The sequence below is a fragment of the Hyperolius riggenbachi genome, chromosome 4, assembly GCF_040937935.1.
Source record: "Hyperolius riggenbachi isolate aHypRig1 chromosome 4, aHypRig1.pri, whole genome shotgun sequence".
NCBI lineage: Eukaryota > Metazoa > Chordata > Amphibia > Anura > Hyperoliidae > Hyperolius > Hyperolius riggenbachi.
In genome coordinates this window covers 337,946,785-337,963,008 of record NC_090649.1, presented here as the reverse complement: position 1 = coordinate 337,963,008, position 16,224 = coordinate 337,946,785, and the positions used below count along the sequence as shown (strand labels likewise).

The following is a 16,224-nucleotide window of genomic DNA, read 5'->3' as shown; positions in this document are numbered from 1 at the left end:
ATTCTCGTAATGCAGGCTCATCAGGAAGTACATCAGCTCAACAGCAAGTGCTGTAATATGCTCTGGGATGTGTTAGACAGCCTGTTTCTTTACCTAAGACATTCTACAACACATCACAGCACTTCCTGATGAACCTGCATTAGGAGTACCGAGAGAAGAGAACGGAGCTGTTAGCACAGCCCAACTGAACAGCAGGGGACACCACTAGAGATGTCGCAAACATCAAATTTTGGGTTCCGCAAAAGTTCGAGTTTGCGTGAACTGGGCGAACCGCCATAAACTTCAATGGGCAGGCGAATTTTAAAACCCACAAGGTTTCTGGCCATTAAAGTGATGGAAAAGTTGTTTCAAGGGGTCCAAGACCAGGACTGTGGCATGCTGGAGGGGGATCTATGCCAAACGTCCCACCAAAAATTACGGAGTTAACGCAGAGTCGGGTTTTAATCCCTTAAGGGCAGAAATCACTGTACAGTACATTGCTACATTTGAGGAGTAAAGGGCTGCTTTAAAATGTCTGGAATGTGTACACGTGGTGGTAGTGTAAAGGTTATGTCCCCTTCACCACTGGTCTGTCACTACAGACCAAACTCTGTTGACACTCTCAGGACTTAAATGTTAGTCCTCTCGGCCGCAATCTTTGTGTAGTGGTTGCCGTGCTAATGTGCGCATGTTGGCGAGAGTGCAGGCCATGGCGATTTTCCAGCCCCTATGGTCGGGCTGAGGTAGCTCAATGACAGTAAAGTGGCCCAGAAAACACTGGTTCTGCAGTGTGGGCCCAGTGTTGGCATAGTAGGCTTTATTGAATGAACACCTGAGGCAACCAAAGGTTTTGCCAAAACGTATGCAGCTGATCAATCGAATTTGGTCTGTCCACAATGAAGCAATTACCTTTTTATCTTGGATGTGCCCCCAAAACACTCATATAGGTCATTGCTTTATTGCGATATGCAAGCCCCTTCACCACGACAAGGTAACGATCCCAAAGGGGAATTGACATAATGTACATGCCTTTTTTTTGGTTGTTGCAGCCACTGTCTAGCACTAGAGGCCCAAAAAATTAGGCATGTACAGTCAGTCACATGCCAGAAAAATGTGGTTTTGTAGCAGCCACTGCTATAGCAGCCACCTTAATAATTCAGGATCATCCTCAACCCTTTGTTGGTAGTGTCATAGAAGTCACTCACGCGGGATGCAGAGATGCTGTGTGGGGACTTAAAATTCTTTGGGCAGGCAGTAACCCTCCAGGTTCCATGCCTCATTCATTTTAATGAAGGTCAGGTAGTCAACACTTTTTTTGACCTAGGTGACTTCTCTTCTCAGTGACAATCCCTCCTGCTGCGCTGAAGGTCCTTGCTGACAGGACACTTGAGGTGGGGCAAGACAGAAGTTCGATGGCAAATTGTGAGAGCTCAGGCCACAGGTCAAGCCTACGCTCCCACTAGTCCAGGGGTTCATTGCTCCTCAGAGTGTCGATATCCACCCTTAAGGCCAGGTAGTCCGCTACCTCTTGGTGGAGGCGTTCTTGGAGGGTGGATCCCTAAGGGCTGTGGCCATGTGTTGGGCTAAAAAAACTATGCATGTCCGACATCACCATCACATCGGAAGAGTGCCCTGTCCTTGCTGGCGTGGCTGTGGGAGGAGGAGGATTACTGGCACCTCTTTCCCGTTGTGCTGTGACATCACCCTTGAACGCAGTGTACAGCATACTTTGCAGGCTGTTGTGCAACTGCTGCATCCTTTCTGACTTCTGGTAGTTCGGTAACATATTCACCACTTTGTGCTTATACCGATGGTCTAGTAGCGTTGCCACCCAGTACAGGTCATTCCCCTTGAGCCTTTTTATAAGGGGGTCCCTCAACAGGCAGAACAGCATGAAAGACCCCATTTGCACAAGGATGGATGCCAAGCTAGCCACCTCCCGTTCATCTTCCTCACTAATGTCACAAAAGGTCTCCTCCTCCCCCCAGCCACGTACAACACCAGGGGTACCCGAAAGGTGACCACAAGCCCCCTGGAATGCCTGCTTTGGTTGGTTTTCTGTTTCCTTCTCAAAGCCACTTTCCTCCTCTGACTCCTCCCTCTGTGTTGTTGCAGGTACAACAGGTGTCGACAACTAGTCTGATTTTGGTGGTGGTGATCACGCTGCTCTATGGCCTGATACAGCACTCTTTGCAGGGTACGCTCCAGGAAGAAAGCATATGGGATCAGGTCGCAGGTACAACAGGGGTCGACAACTAGTCTGATTCTGGTGGTGGTGATGGTGCCCACGGCTCTTCCTCTTCCTGGTCACGCTCCTCTACGGCCTGATACAGCACTCTTTGCAGGGTACGCTCCAGGAAGAAAGCATATGGGATCAGGTCGCTGATGGTATCTTCACTGTGACTCACCAGGTTTGTTACCTCCTCAAAAGGACGCATGAGCCTGCAGGCATTGCACATGAGCGTCCAGTAATGCGGCATAAAAATCCCCAACTCCCCACGGCCTTTGCTAGCACCATACTCGTACAGATACTCATTTATGGCTTTCTCTTGTTGGAGCAGGCGGTGAAGCATGAGCAGTCTTGAATTCCAGCGAGTCGGGCTGTCGCAAATCAAGCGCCTAGCAGATGGAGGAGGAATTGGAGGAGGTGGCAGCAGGCCTGCCTGCAAGTCTTGGTGGTGTCACCAATTCCGCTGCAGAGCCACACATTCCTTGCTTGGCAACAGGTTTACCCAATGCGCAGTACACGTGATATACCTGCCCTGACTGGGCTTTGCAGACTAGCTATCAGTGGTCAAATGGACCATTTGACTCAACACTGTGTGCCAGAGATGCCACAACTTGTCTTTCCACATGACGGTGCAGGGTGGGGATTGCCTTTTTGGAAAATAAGTTTGTACGTGATACCTTCCACTGTAGTGTCCCAATCACAACACATTTTTTAAAGACCTCAGACTACACCAGCTTGTATGGTAAAAGTTCCGACAAGCCAGCTGTCAAGACGCTGTGCAAGGGGGTGACTCTGAGACATGGGCTTCTTCTTCTCCAAAACTTCCTTAAAAGAAGGCTGACTGTAGACAGCTGAGCAGGAACTGCTCAAGTTGAGAGGCGGCAGAGTGGAGGGTGGTTGAGAGGTAGCAACGACTGCAGAGGTTGACGTGGCTGAAGATGCTGGACCAGGAGGAAGAGTGTGGTTTTGAGTTTGTGTGCTGCTTTTCCTCACATGTTCATCCTATTGATATTTGTGTTTTGCGATCATGTGCCTTCGCAAAACAGTTGTCCCTAGGTGGGTGTTGGACTTCCCACGACTCAGTTTCCTATTGCGGAGGTTGCAAATGGCATTGCTGTTATCAGAGGCAGACACACAAAACAAATGCCATACTGGTGAGCTTTGGAATGATGGCATTCTGTTGGAGGCAACAGCATGCGTTGAAGGGTGTGTTGGCTGGCTGATCTCAGTGCCACTAGCTCCTTGCGACGAGCTCCCCCTGCTACTTACAACAACTCGTCTCCTTCTCCTCCCTGTCTCCCCATCAGAACTCTCTCCCTCTTCTTCATCTCTTCTTGAAGGCACCCACGTGACATCCATGGACACATCATCAACTGCTTCACTTGTCTCAGACACCTCCAAATAGGCACCAACAACAGGTACTACAACATCATCCTCACACCTTACGTCCATGTGTGTACTGACACCTGACATATCAGGTGGTGTGACATCCTTATTGCCTTCACTTTCTACAGAGAAGGGGTGTTGCCATAGGGATCAAGTGTGCCCCATTGCTGTCAAACCTTTTTCTTAACTGGTGAGAGTGAGAGGTGGTGTGGGCGTTGTCAATGGAGGGGTATCACCCCTACATTTTGGGGTGGTACTGCTTCATCGACAACTTGTTCATATTGTGGCAAGGTCCCTGAGATAAGTGTATAGAATTTTTGAACAAACTTAATGATAATGGATTGAATATTAAATGTACATGTAAAGTTTCTGAACAAATGGCTGATTTTCTGGATTTGAGGATTACCAAAGGACAACAGGGGCTTTTAAAAACAACAATCTATTTCAAGCCAACCTATACCAACAGCCTTTTGGATTTTAAATCACATCACACAACAAGCCTCAAAGCCAATATTCCAATAGGCCAATTCATTTGGCTAAAAATAAATTGTTCCAATTCAGCTGCCTTTGAGAAAGAAAGTAAAGACCTTAAAGAGACTCCGTAACAAAAATTGCATCCTGTTTTTTATCATCCTACAAGTTCCAAAAGCTATTCTAATGTGTTCTGGCTTACTGCAGCACGTTCTACTATCACCATCTCTGTAATAAATCAACTTATCTCTCTCTTGTCAGACTTGTCAGCCTGTGTCTGGAAGGCTGCCAAGTTCTTCAGTGTTGTGGTTCTGTGATGCATCTCCCCCCTCCAGGCCCCTCTCTGCACACTGCCTGTGTATTATTTAGATTAGGACAGCTTCTCTCTTCTCTCTTATCTTTTACAAGCTGGATAAATCGTCCTCTGAGCTGGCTGGGCTTTCACATACTGAGTCATTACATACAGGCAGAGCTGTCTGCACTCTGCAGGAAGAAACAGCCTGACACTTCAGTGGAAGATAGCTGCAGGGGGAAAGAAACACACAAATGATCTCTTGAGATTCAAAAGGAAGGCTGTATACAGCCTGCTTGTGTATGAATGTATTTTCTATGTGTGGACATACTGTACATCAACTTACTTCCTGTTTTGGTGGCCATTTTGTTTGTTTATAAGCAAACTTTTAAAAACTGTTTTTAACCACTTTTAATGCGGCGGGGAGCGGCGAAATTGTGACAGAGGGTAATAGGAGATGTCCCCTAATGCACTGGTATGTTTACTTTTGTGCGATTTTAACAATACAGATTCTCTTTAAGACATGCTTTAAATAAGGAGGGTACCCAAAAAAATGTATAGAAAGAGCTCTAAGAAGAGCAAGGTCTGCCCCAAGAGAAGATCTGCTGACAACAAGACCAAAGAGAGAGAGAACAAATACACAAGGCAAGACACCCAATACAACACGGGATGGCAGGGACATACTGCGCAAACACTGGCCTATTTTGCGAAATGACCTCACTATTAAAAGACATATAACGCCCTATCTTAGTTTGACAGCAAGGAAAGCACCGACCCTCAGGAACTTATTAAGCAAGAGCCATTTCAATTCGGAGAGACATAAAATTGGTATCACAGGTAACTTTAAATGCGGGAGATGTTCGATTTGTCCGATGATGAAGGTAACAAAAACATTCAAAAGCAACATCACTGATCAAACATTTGAGGTTAGGCAATTTATAAATTGCCAGACAAGTGGTGTAATTTACCTGATAAAGTGCCCTTGTGGCAAACAGTACATTGGACAAACAAGGAACTAACTGAAAATCAGATTGCAAAAACACATCTCCACCATCAAGTTAGCTGAAAGGGATAGGTCGGAAAATAAAAATATTACAACAATTGCAGAACATGCCTTGACCTACCATGGTGGCTCACAGAGGGGTGGTCCTTTATGGACTTGGAAAAGATCATACAGAATGAGAGAGGGGGAAATATCACCATTCCACTTTTAAAAAATGAGCTTAGACGGATTCATAGGTTGAGATGCCAGCAATCTCGGGGCCTCAATGAGGACACTAGTTTTGGCTGTTTCCTGGGAAATTAAGGTACTAACCTCTTTCTTTATATGTCTTTTTTGACCTGAATTATATGATCTCAATGTGGTATTAACATCATTAAATCATTTTCATCTGATAACAGTAAGCTGTTCATTCTATTCTATGTGTACATCTTCTCCTTTCCCCTTTTTTCACTATGAGCCAGTTTTCCATCTACCTAGCCTTGAACACTGGGTTCACTCCTTGTGGTTTTCCACTGTTGCTTTTACTGGCCCGCCTTCCTTTTATTGTCCTTATTTCTGTGTGTTTCCCTCTTTGTTTTGCTTATATCGATCTTCCCATTTGGAGGTGAGCAAATTTGGGGAGAAATTTTGACATTTTCACCATGTGCCTTGTTCCTTCATTAAGTCTTGGCTTTTCAAAATGTATGTTATTATTTATCAATATACTTATGTCTATTATTCAGCATTTTTGTTTTATTAGAACCTCTTTTTCCGTGCCTGGTTGCCAGGAGGAGAATTAATAGACATCGAGGTTCTGGAAGCAATATAACTGGAGGAAGATTAATCCTTTTGGAGTTCTCTGCGTGTGCATTGCTTTTTGGCCACCAGATGGCGCGTGTATGTGTGTGTGTGTGTGTGTGTGTGTGTGTGTGTGTGTGTGTGTGTGTGTGTGTGTGTGTGTGTGTGTGTGTGTGTGTGTGTGTGTGTGTGTGTGTGTGTGTGTGTGTGTGCAGGTGGGGAGTATTGGAACCTGACCCCACTCAGGTTATTAAGATGTCGCTCTCTGTAGATAGGAAACGGGGTAGCACCCCTCCACCGAGGGTGTAATCAAGATTTCAGCAAGGCTTGGTGTACCGAGGAGCTAGAGTAGAATAAAAATGTTTAAAAACCGTCTAAAAGAGGGGGATGTTCAGGTGGACTTACCTCCCTTGAAAATATAGAACTCAATTGAGTCACAATATATCAATACAAAAAATGTTTTATTTAACTCCACTTAGTGCAACGCGTTTCGCAGCTGTGGTCCTGCTTCATCAGGCAAACAGGAGTGCAACTCAATGGATCTAGATGCAGAAGTGAGCGCCTGTGTGTGTGTGTGTGTGTGTGTGTGTGTGTGTGTGTGTGTGTGTGTGTGTGTGTGTGTGTGTGTGTTTTCTAGTCGAAGAATAATGTATATAATGATTGTAGATGTTTATTTGTTTTTTGTGTATTCAATTTTGTCAATATGTGAAATTTCTGCAAGTAATAAGATGTCTCTGGTGTTGACATAGTGTTATTCATAGTTACCAACTCAAGCATCTATAACTTATTTGCGCATGTGCACTCCCAATAGGGTAGGATGTTACCAATCAGCTGACGGTTAGTATGATGCAGATGACGTGTGCCAATCAGAGCGCACGTCTACTGGCATCAGGGGCCGTGCACAGCTATGTCACAAGATTAGGGACATTTAAACAGCTTCTTGCGGCTTAGCTCCGCTGCCTCCCTCAGAAGCAGCCGCCAGCTGCGATCGCATAAGGCTGTCTCCCAGGCTCCCCACTCGCTCAGCTTCTCGGAAAGCAGGCATCTGAATACACTTGGTCAATTTGACATAACTGATAGACACTCACTTTGTGATTGTTATTATAGCGCATTATGTGTGTATTTGTGCTCAGGCGTTTTTTCTGCAGGGACGCGCATGCACACACCTCATTACTGTCATGATCGGTGTCAGCACGCAGAGAGAATCTGATTATTGGCAATCTGCAGTATCACCAAGAATGCAGATATATACCCGATTATTGATGATCTGCAGTATCACCGATAATCCGATATATTGCTAACCTCTGGACACCAGCAAAAGAACACAATAAAGACAGTAAAATATCAGATAGTGTGGAAATGTCCACCACACGGTAATTCCTCAGAGGTGTGGTTACCTCTGAATGGGAACCCCGTGAGTAAGATCCTCTAACCAGGCTGAGTGAGGAATCTCGTCCCCCAGCAGTAATCGTCTGCTTGGGGCAGGCGTCTCGGAGAGGCAAGCCTCAGAGATAACCCTCCAGTGGGAGACGTTCCACTAAAGGGAGAAAGGTCAGACAGGCAAGGGTTCGACAACAGAGATGTCGGCGGCAGTACAGGAGCGGAAGGCAGAAGAGTAATCGTTAGACAGGCAGAGGTCGGCAACAAGGATCAGATAGGCAAAGGTACAAGATCAGCAAGAGATAGAGTAGTCAGGGATAGCCAGAGTCAAAACACAGATCAATATACAATAACAACCCTAAGCTAAGGTGTGAAATCCTTAGTATCAACACCAGGGCACTGCACTACTGGTCTGAGCGCCAACACAGAAGTGTATTCACGACAGCAGACAAGGAGCAACTGACAGACTTCTCTAGCAGCGTCCCCCAGCTGCCCAGCCAATCCCTGGCCCTGCTGGAGTCAGCTGACCAGCCTGGTCAGCTGACTCCTCTTCGGGAACGATAAAGTTCCTGTCTCCTCGCGCGCGGCAAGCGCCAGGTAAGTGCCGGCGAAGGAGACCCCATAGGAGGCAACTGCGCGGCGGAGTCCGCCGAGCATACGGACTCCGCCGACCGCACAGCCCCGCTCGGCGGCACGCCGGTGGTGGGAGTCTGGGAAGCGGAGCCCACTGCCTCATGCCTGCTGGCAGCGGGTCCGCTGTCCCTCACAATTACACTTCTTTTTTGTACTTTATATGTATTTATTATTGATATTTGTGGGTTTTTTTGGATGTTGATATTTATATTATTGTGTTGCACCTGATATGCACGTAGGTGTGTATGCTCATGTCCACGGATTTCCAGTGTAGGTGGGCATGCATGCTTTGTTTAGATTGAGGCTATTGACACAATTTTTTATTACAGAATGCTGATTTGCACGAATGTATTTATCACTATATGCGTGTATGCGCATGCCCACCTTTTTTCGGGGGGGGGGGGGGGGGGAGGGGGGGGAGGTGGACATGCATGCATATCTTTTTCTACCTCTTATTTATAGCACGTGGCACTTTATGGTATAACTCGCACTATAGTAGTGCAATACACATGCAAGTTTTTTGATTGTTCACATAATTTATGCCTGCTTGCTGTTTGAGAGTTTGCATATTTTGGATTTTGGAACCAGTGTATTTTTTGAGCAGTGAGAACCAATTACGTTTGGCAATATCTGGGAGATTTAAATATGGTCCGTGAGAGAGTGTAGACTGATTGGCTGCCATGTGCCTGCTGACTGTGATGTAAGGAGTCAAAGTTTAGCCCAATGATGATGTATAGGGGGCGGGGCGAAAAAGCAATGTGCTTGCCGAGAGCACGAATAGCTGGTATTTGCCTAAAAATGCTCACTGGCAAAGCGTTCGGGCCATCTCTAGTGCTGGGATGTCAGGACCGGTGCCCAATCAGCACTGCACCGCTTTGTCCATGCTAGTTGGCCTCTTCCTCCTCTGCATTGCAGTAATGCAATGATTAGGAACCAGCTCTCTCATCCTGCACACAGCTGATAACCTTGGGATGTAAGGAGAGGTGTCCAATCAACACTGGACCGCTGAGTTCCCTCGCTGGCCACCTCTCCCTCCTGTGCACTATACTGTACTAGTACTTGTCTTATGCTATCCCCATGTCCATTCTCTTTGCCATGCTGTCCTCTTGTCCTCTGATGTTCCCCAGCTCAATGCCTTTTTTCACAGCCCAACTTTAGCCTATGGGAGAGAAGTACAGAACCATGGCTTCATTATTAGGCCAGTCACTGCACTCGCTAAGGTTACTCAATCTGGGAGGATTGGATTGGTAAACCTGTATCCCTATTCTGAAATAGGAAGAAACAAATCTTACCTTTTATTTAATTCTGAACATAAAACCTTATAAATTCAATAACTTACAATTTTCTTTTTTTCGTTAATATAGACTGGCTGTGGATGGACCCCATGGATCAGCAATGACCAGTGTATTTAATTATCAAGTCAGTGTATGCATTGCAGCTGGGATTGGAGTCACGCCATTTGCTTCACTGCTGAAAGCTATTTGGTATAATTATCGTGTTTTAAAGACTGGAATGAAGCTAAAAAAGGTACAGAGATTCTTACTTTATGGTTGAGACATAATAAAAGCCTGACGGTGCTTTCTATTGTCAATCAAAAGATTTACTGTAAAGGGCAAGCAGACAGTTAGTCCCTAACAATGTTACAATGCACCGTTTGCTTGCTGTCATTATTTTCACTGAACTCCAGTGAAAATAATGTAATAAAAAAAGTGCTTCATTTTTACAATATTATGTATAAATGATTTAGTCAGTGTTTGCCCATTGTAAACTCTTTTAAATCCCTGATTTACATTCTGACATTTATTACATGGTGACATTTTTACTGTTGGCAGGTGATGTAGTTGCTGCATGCTTTTTTGGCCGTTGGAAACAGCTGTAAACAGCTATTTCCCACAATGCAGCAAGGTTTACAGACAGGAAACTGCCAAGAGTACGTACTCAGAATTTCTTTGTGGGAGGGGTTTCACCACAATATCAGCCATACAGCGCCCCCTTATGGTCTGTTTGTGAAAAGGAATAGATTTCTCATGTAAAAGGGGGTATCAGCTACTGATTGGGATAAAGTTCAATTCTTGGTCGGAGTTTCTCTTTAAGGGGCGCATATTAAAAAAGGGTGCCACAGTACTTTGGCACCAGAGATAGCCACTAGTAAAATATCTGTAAAATTACCTGCCTTGTTTTTATTTGCCTCTACATTTAAGTAAATGCTTATTAAGTTTTACTTGCATATACAGTGTGGATGTAATGATCCGCTCAGCTGGATGCACTGGCAGACAGCTGTTTGACCATTCCTCTAGTCTGTGGGCTGCAGGTCTCTGCAAGAGAGACCTGTCTTTCCATTACAAGTTTCTGGTCTGTTCTGCTGCTGAGGAATTTGCATACACTCGTTATGAAAATCCCCTACCTGCCTCCTTTGATGACTGGCAGTATAAAGAGCTATGTTTCCCAGAGTCCTTTGCTGGTCATAAGGGTTAGTTCCTGTGTAACACTCCTGGAGTATCAGCCTTACTCATTGTTTGAAGATTAGCTTAGAGTAATTCCTGGGACTGCACTGGGCGGATTCCCTAGTGCAGTTAGGATTGCATATCTGTTTTGTTTGTCTGTTGCGATTGTTCTGTCCCAGCGGTGGTCAATAGGAAGTCGTTCTGATCTTTGTTCTTGGAGTATAGCTGGAGCAGCGTTTGCGACCAGCTATCTCCTCTAATCTGTCTGGCCTGGATCGCACTCGCCATGCGCTAGTGCTGTGGATCCGTCTCTCTCACTTATTCCTGTTTTCGTGTATCTGTCTTGTCTGTTACGAACGCTTGCTGGAGGCTCGGTGAGGTAACCGTTGAGCAAGCGCTCGCGTCCTCTGTTTCATGTTTGTCTGTCGGTGGTTAGTTAGGCGTGCTTGTCTCTGTTGTGCTTAACACGCGGAGACCGCGCATAAACGCGTGCACTGTTGCGAATGAGTGCGGTGTTTGCGTTTAGCTAGCGTTTGTTATTTTCCTTATCTTCTCATTGTATGATTTGCTGTGCCTTTGCTACTCTCATGCTCTGCCTTGCTGTAGTCTTTTGTCACCTCTGGCAATCACCTCTCTCGCGATTGCGTTCCTACTTCATATCTGCTGTTGTGTATGCACCATCGCGGGTTGGCGACTAGTTTGGTGCACACACATACAATCTGTCCCTGTGCTCATTCTCTTCCGCAATCGCTTCTCTTGCGATTGCATTCTCACTTGGTTTCTTCTGTTGTGTGTCCACCGTCGCAGGTTGGCGGCTAGATTGGTGGACATACATACATTCCTCATCTGTGCTTATTCGGTCTTGTGTCGCTGTTAGCAATCGCCATCTCTGGCGATTGCCTTCTCACTTTGTCTTCCTGGTTGTGTGTTCATCGTCGCAGGGTGGCGACTAGTTTGGTGGACACACATACCCTCTGTCGCTTTGATCTCTCTCTTTCAGGGCTATCTTGCCCTGCGTTTCTTCCCTTTGTACAATTCCTGTCTGGCGTGTGTGGCAGGGCAGAGGAGCTGTTCCTCTGCACTCCACAGCTCCACCTGTCGACAGGAATTTCCCTCTACAGGTGCATTGCACCTTTTGCTGGGTTCCCTCAAATTACACGCTTGTGGAGGATTTCCGCAGTGTCAGCGCACGTCTTGTGCGCTGATCACGGAGAGAATTCCACAATCGTTACAGTGGAGAAATGTTTTTTCTTTAATTTGCCTTGATTTTTATATGGTAGAAAAATGAACTGATATGATTTGATCTAGCTACTCTTCAGCGGTTTACTTTATATTACTCAAATAACCGTGAATATTTTTTTCCTTCTGTACTTTAGATGTATTTTTACTGGCTTTGTCGGAACACCAATGCATTTGAATGGTTTATTGACCTGCTTCTCTCTCTAGAAGAAAAAATGTCAGAACAAGGCATCTCAGATTTTGTTACCTATCATCTTTTCCTCACTGGCTGGAATGACGATCAGGTAAAATATTTGGTGTAATCCCACTGGGTGAATTACATAAATGGAAATTCAAGTTGGAAATACTTAGACCAGTGACAGCATGCAGATGTGCTTTTTTCAGATTAGCACATGAAAGGTTGAACCCCATTCCAGGAATTTTCCTAAAGGCCTGCTGTACACCTTTATAATACGGGTGCATATTGTGTCGGCGCCGCTCAGTTTGGCGCGGGGAGAGCCGAATGGCGGCTTTCCTTACTGCTGCTAAACTCCGAGGTGGCGTTAAATACTATTCCCCCTCCGAGTGGTCGCAACTCGGAGGGAGATGTAATTCGGGGTCTGGCAGCCGCCAGAGCCCCGAATACCGTTGCCCGGGGCATTGCTGCTATGAGGCCGCTCAGTATCGTCGCTCGGCTCTCAGAGCTGCGCACCGAAATGAACTGATCCGTTATAATACATAGACAATAGATTTTATTCAGCGTTTTATGTTATAATGTACAAAACCATAGCTGTAGCTTGACACATTTTGTGAAATAGACCACTTCTTCAGGATCTTGTTATGGATTTTTTGAAGAACATATTTCTAAATTCATGGGAGGCATTCACTGAGGGGTGAATGGAAGGAGTGGGGGAAACAAAAATGTTGTTGTCCTCAATTTGGGAGTAGATGGGGGAGCACTTCACTGCTTAAGACATACATATATATACCACCAGCAAGCAAGAACATACGCAAAAAAAAATTAATAGTACTTTTTCACCAACTTTTGGGAACTTTTTCAGCTATGAAATTCTAAAGTTATTTTAAAGAGAACACAAAAATTATCTCCTAAAAGATAACTCAGGAGACAAAGTTAATTCCATATGGGCCCAGATTCTGGGCCACTTCCAGCATCAATATTTTTATATGCAGGATTCTGATGGCAAAATGAGACACAGGAATTTTGCTCTGAATAATACTAATACTAATACTGCTCTGCTAGACTTATGTAGAGTAGTTGTTCTACACTGTATTGTTTAATTTCAGTATTGTTTTTGTATTCTCTTGGGAGTTAATTGCTAATATTTTTACATTTAGTTTCTCTAAAGATTGCATCTACATGTTTACCTCTATGCGAGAGATCAGATATCAGATAAGTTTAGCTTTCCTCCGTATGCTTGTTGTTCCTGAGTTTATCTTGTGTTTAGTCTATTTTGCCTTCCTTCCCCTGATTCTATGTAAATAGGATTGCATTTTTCACTGAAAAGTTTTTGTTGGTTTCAAATATCTTTTAGGTTTCACATATAGCTCTTCACAATGACAGCACCTTGGATGTGATCACTGGTTTAAGGCATAAAACAAAGTATGGAAGGCCTGATTGGCATACAGAATTTAAATGTGTAGCAGACAACCATCCAAGGTAAATACCATGTCTTGTGCACAGATAATAATACACAATACAATAATCTCTCTGTACTGTTTTTCAAGATCTGTAATATGCTGCATTACACTGACATAATTGTGATTACTCTAGTATTTGCTCTCATCTCCAATTTAACCTCTCCAGTTACTGAGAAAGCTGCCTTGCAGCTTTAACTGGGGTGGGAGTGATATGCCAAATGATAGGTTAGCATAAGCAGAACCCCCATGAATGTAGGAATACATCCGTCCTCTGCAGGGCCGGTTCTAGCTACAATCGGGCTCTGTGGCAAAAGTAGCTTCAGGGGCTCCCCTGATGCCCCCCTTCCAACCAGATCACCCCCACCCAAGGCCCTGAGCCGACTGCCAGGCCCAAATCCAACCCCCTCCCCCTTGTCACACAATAGCATTAGGTGTCCATCATATGTCCCCTAAAAAGCATTTTTGAGGTTCCCATTATTCACCTCCATCTTTTCCTATACAGAGTAAACACACAGCATCTCCACTGTCATGGGTCACCATAGCTGGAGGAGAGGAGGGAAACCTTGGGGGCCCCCACAGGCTCTGTGGCTCTGGAGAAATTACCCCCATGCCTCTATAGAAGTGCCGGCCCAGGTCCTCTGGAAAGAATACATCTTTGCAGTAAACCAGCCAAGCCGGAGGGGTTCAAAAGCAGTAAAAATGTGCATCAGCTTTTTGCAGATAAACAGAGAGAGGAAATTTCGGGGTATCTTTAGCGCAAATGCCTATGTGGTTGTTATGGTTTCCTCCAAGTTTCTTAAACATGTTGTAAAAGAAAACATAATATTTAATGTCGTTTAGTTTACATAATTACTTATATAGTTCTTAAAGGACCACTTTTTTACATTTTGCTACCGCAGTACAACTTCATGTAATAGATGCAGAATAAAATAGTATATGTTGTATAAAAACTGCCCTGAAATGCCACTCTGAATCAATGTGCAGGGCTGATCAGCCGTTATAGCACACGTTTAGTTGAAGTTAGTGCTGCACAAGGGGGCAACATCAAATACTGGGCGTGTGATTCAGTTATGTTTGACACATGCAGATATGTTATTGGATTTTTTTCCTTTTCTTCAATAAATACGTCAATATACATCAATAATATGAAATAATTTAACTCTTCAGCTACATTTAAGACATGTTTGAAAATCAGATAATGTTATAGGTCTCAGACATATAAAATAAAGACCATTTTAAAAGATTAACACATTTTCAACCACAACTGTATACTGTATAAAGATGCAGACAGGTGTAAAGTTGCTTTTCCCTGTTCCCTGTGTGTCCCTGTACACCACTGCATGTGGCACATTCCAGTGATGACTTTTAAGGATAATAATAATAATAAATAACTAAACACTGGCAGTGCAGTCACAAGATAATAATGGCCAGTGAAGGTAAGTAAGCATGTAAGTAAGCATATTAAACACTAGCCATTAGACCCGTTACATTAACAGGTGCTAGGTTGTGCCTCCTGCTACCCACTCCCTTTCTATCGGCACACATGGACACCTGGACATAGATACCAGGGATTTTATTAGGTAGGATAGGTATAGTATAACCCTTTTTTGAATTCAAACTTAGTGGTTAGAATATTGGTAGTTTAGCTATGATGATAAATGATAGAAATTAACATAGAAGATATAATTGTTGAGCACTTGAACTGTATTTGGTCATCATAGCCTTTGTATGGACATTGCATAATGTATTTTAAGATGCATATGTGCTGATCTTTTTTGTTTTTATACTTTATCATTTAGTATAATATTGATTTTTTTAATGTTTAATCTTCCATTTATTTTCCATCAGAAACCACATTGGAGTGTTCTACTGTGGCCCAAAATCTCTTTCCAAAAACCTTAACAGTGTGTGTCGTTTGCATTCTTCATCTGACCCAAGAGGAGTTCACTTTCATTATAACAAGGAAAGCTTTTAATTAATCCTAATCTTGAAATAAACCATTAGTTTAGTTAAACTTCTGTTTGTATAATAGATTGATTTATAAAGAGAATCACATCAAAATACTCTAGAAGGGTAGATCTCTTATTGCATGAGTTACTAGATTATCTAAATCTACAACAAGCCCTACGTTGACTTGAATGCAGTATACATTTAAGGATTAATGTGAAAATATTTTTGTAAGCTGTGGGGCCCTGCACCATTACTTGCAATTCAGTGCATTATGACTAAGCACCATATGCTGTGACTGGCTGAGCAACTGTGGCTTAAGAAGCTGTCCATAATGCTAATATGCATAGTCAACAAAGGGTCAGTACCACAATTCAGTAAGGATAGCTCTTTATACCACAGTGTCAAATAGCATGACAGTAGCTCATTCTAGAACGTTCATAATGCTATGTTCAGCTCTCTGAAAAGAGTATGACCCCTTCCCCTTTTAGTATCTGTCTATGAAATGGAGGAACAATGTAGTCTTCCCTTGTATTTCCAAAGCTCTGCTTTTAGTAAGGGTGGGAACTTGTAGAAACAGGAGAGGAGGCACACCTTCCATTAGTCAATGGCATGTGACAGGCCGTCCGGTCACCAGCCGGATCCAATAGTAGCAGTAGAGGAGGCCAGCACCATCCGTAATTTAAATGCTCTTTTATTCAGAAAGTTGCATAATAGGCTGTCACATATAATGCAACGTTTCGAAAGATGTTTTTTTATCAAGCATGTGTCTCAATGCACATACAAATAAACAGGTATTTATACA

The 16,224-nt window shown here is 43.9% G+C and overlaps 1 protein-coding gene across 1 annotated transcript in view; it reads left to right on the top strand.

Annotated features, from left to right (window-relative positions):
* The window catches only part of NOX3 (NADPH oxidase 3), a 182,063-nt gene extending 166,598 nt beyond the window's left edge, over window positions 1–15,465 (top strand). The window contains exons 11-14 of the mRNA XM_068233394.1: window positions 9,516–9,678; window positions 11,972–12,118; window positions 13,367–13,491; window positions 15,321–15,465. Of these exons, the coding sequence (XP_068089495.1) occupies window positions 9,516–9,678; window positions 11,972–12,118; window positions 13,367–13,491; window positions 15,321–15,447 (562 nt within the window). The 3' untranslated portion in view covers window positions 15,448–15,465. The remainder of the gene's footprint in view (window positions 1–9,515; window positions 9,679–11,971; window positions 12,119–13,366; window positions 13,492–15,320) is intronic.
* Window positions 15,466–16,224: the final 759 nt, after the last annotated feature.